Source organism: Loxodonta africana, chromosome 7, assembly GCF_030014295.1.
Source record: "Loxodonta africana isolate mLoxAfr1 chromosome 7, mLoxAfr1.hap2, whole genome shotgun sequence".
Taxonomy (NCBI): domain Eukaryota; kingdom Metazoa; phylum Chordata; class Mammalia; order Proboscidea; family Elephantidae; genus Loxodonta; species Loxodonta africana.
The window spans coordinates 16,666,998-16,669,772 of record NC_087348.1 but is presented as its reverse complement, the minus strand read 5'-3'; the positions used below and the strand labels follow the sequence as shown (position 1 = coordinate 16,669,772).

The 2,775-nt window shown below is 39.2% G+C and overlaps 1 protein-coding gene across 1 annotated transcript; it reads right to left on the bottom strand.

Annotated features, from left to right (window-relative positions):
* Positions 1-385: 385 nt before the first annotated feature.
* LOC100666042 (olfactory receptor 5AN6-like) lies at positions 386-1,424 on the bottom strand. The gene has a single exon (XM_003422754.3). The coding sequence runs from the start codon at positions 1,331-1,333 to the stop codon at positions 386-388; it is 948 nt and encodes a 315-aa protein (XP_003422802.1). The 5' UTR covers positions 1,334-1,424.
* Between the last annotated feature and the right edge of the window lie 1,351 nt (positions 1,425-2,775).

The window sequence follows — 2,775 nt, the reverse complement described above, 5'->3', positions numbered from 1 at the left end:
AGCAGGGAAGCTAGAGTACTGGAAATGGAACTAGAGCACAAAGAGAATGTTGACACATTGTGAAAAATGTCACTAATGTCACTGAACAATTTCTGTAGAAATTGTCAAATGAGACCCTAATTTGCCGTGTGAACATTTACCAAAAGCACAATAAAGTTTTATTTCAAAAAATAAAAAGGAAAGAAACATTCTGCATTAAGACCCCCATTATCAAACGCTAGTAATTACTATTCATGAATAGGTGAAAGTCTAGCCAGACTCAAATAATATTTTCCACCAATCCTGAAGTGATACTAAACTATATATATTTAAACCTATTTTCATGTTTTGTATCACTTATCATGGAATAAGATACACAAACCTTGTAAAAAAAAAAAAAGTAATGTCAGGAAAAAATTCTCTTCTTCCATCTGTTCAGGGCATCTTTGATTTCCTTGTTTCTGAGACTATAGATCAATGGATTTAACATGGGAATTATCACACTGTATACAATAGAAGCGAACTTGTTTTGGCTAAGAGAATCATCAGAGCTGGGCCATAAATAGACAAAGGTGATTGAGCCATAGAAGAGGTTCACTACCGTTAGGTGAGAAGCACAGGTGTTGAAAGCCTTGGACCTGCCTTCAGCTGAAGTGATCTTCCAAATGGTAGCAACTATATAACCATAGGATATCACAATAACCAGCACAGAAGTCAGTCCAAAGATCACTGTGAGCATAGAGCTGATAACTTGTAAGAAAAAGGTATCAGAGCAAGATAGAATCATCATTTGGGGAAGGTCACAGAAGAAACGGTTAATGATATTTGGTCCACAGAAATGGAGCTGAAGGAAGGCACACTGTTGAATAAATGAGCCAAAGAATCCAGTTATACAAGATCCTGCCACCATTTGCAGACAGAGCTTTGGAGACATGATGGCTGTGTAGAGCAGAGGGTTACAAATGGCAGCATACCGATCATAAGCCATAGATGCTAGAAGACAGCTCTCAGTCAGACCCAGGCTAGACAAGAAGAAGTACTGTATGGTGCACCCCATAAAGGAGATGAATTTATGCTTCTTGAAGAAGTCTGAGAGCATTCTGGGGGATATAGTGGAAACATAGCAGATGTCTAGAAAGGACAGGTTACTGAGGAAAAAGTACATGGGTGTGTGCAGATGGGAATCCATTCTGATGAGGGTGATGAGGCCCAAGTTCCAAGACACTGTCAGGAGGTAGATCCCTAGGAATATTGAAAACAGGACAACAGTGAGCTTTGGAAATTCATAGAATTCCAAGAGGATGAACTGGGTAATTGTTGTACTATTTCTTCCCACAGCAATTGCGTTAGTCATCCTGGGATCTGTAGGGAGAGAAGAGAATAAATCTTTTGAAATAAAAAAAACTTTCTACTCACACTGAACACAGAACAGAGAGAAATATTGAAGCAAGTTACAGTAAATAACCCTGGCTAACTTTGCCAGGTCTGAAAAGGTGACAGCACAGGATAAAAAGCTGTTAATATTTCAAAAATTTATTAAATTGTGTATTTATGCAAAATACCCATTGCCGTCCAATCGATTTTGACTCATAATGACCCTATAGAACAGAATAGAATTGCCTCATAGGGTTTCCAAGGTGGCAATCTTTCTGGAATAAGACTGCTACATCTCACTCCCTCTGAAGGGCTGGTGGGTTCAAACCATGGCCCTTTTGGTTTGCAGGGAGCTCTTTAAGCACTAGGTAACCAGGGCTCCTTTTGATGCAAAATAGCACCATCAAATTGCTTTGGAGTAAAATTACATCAACTCCCCCTGGTTACTCTATTTCAGACTAAGCACAGTTTTAATTATCTCCGATGAATAAGAATAAAACCATAAAGCCCAAAAGCATTGCTGTCTGGTTGAATCCGAATATAAGGATTCATAGGACTCATAGAACAGGGTAGAACTGCCCCATGGGTTTCCAAGGAGAACCTGGTGGATTCCACCTGCCGATCTTTTGGGTTAGCAGCTGTAGCTCTTAACCACTATGCCACCAGGGTTTCTGATGAAAAAGAATGGAAAAATAAATTAATTACGAGAAGCAGAGCAGTATTTGGCTCCACCATTTATTAGTGTTGTGATTTTTTGCAAATTAACTTCTCTGTGTTTCTCGTTTTTCATCAGTGAAGTGAGAATGATACATCATATGGTTTTTGTGACCTATTTAGTTATGGCAGGTAAAGAATGTGATATAGAGTGTCACATAGGAAACTCTCAAAAATAGAAGTTCTTGTATTAATGATAAATAATGATTATCATACCCTGAAGGTAGTTTGCCAACTAAAAATCTTTGACAGAGAAAAATGGAATTATCTGGAGGTGAAAAATTTGGACTCCATGGTCCTGGTGAAAATTATTGAAAACCTCCATGCCCTCTATTCCTCACTCCACCCATTGGTTAATCCTTGAAATTCCATGTTAGATGTTTTTATTTCAGCTGAAATACCTTGGTTTCTGCAAAAAATTCAAACAATCCCATTGACGTAGCGAAGAGAGAGAAAGGGCATTGTTAGATAAAAAATGAGGTACTGAGCATGAATGCATGAAGTGTCTGGGTTCAATGCATATGAGAGCATGGATGTAAAGAAAAGAAAAAAGAAGAGGGGGGAAGAGTTTCAGGCATGGAAGCCAAGTATTTTACCCACCCAAATACTCTAGTGGGTGTCAGGCTCCCGATGGGTGTGCCTTGGTGAAGTCTGCGCGGTACTGCCTTCTCCTGGACTTGTATGGCGACCGTGCTCTTGATCCCCAGA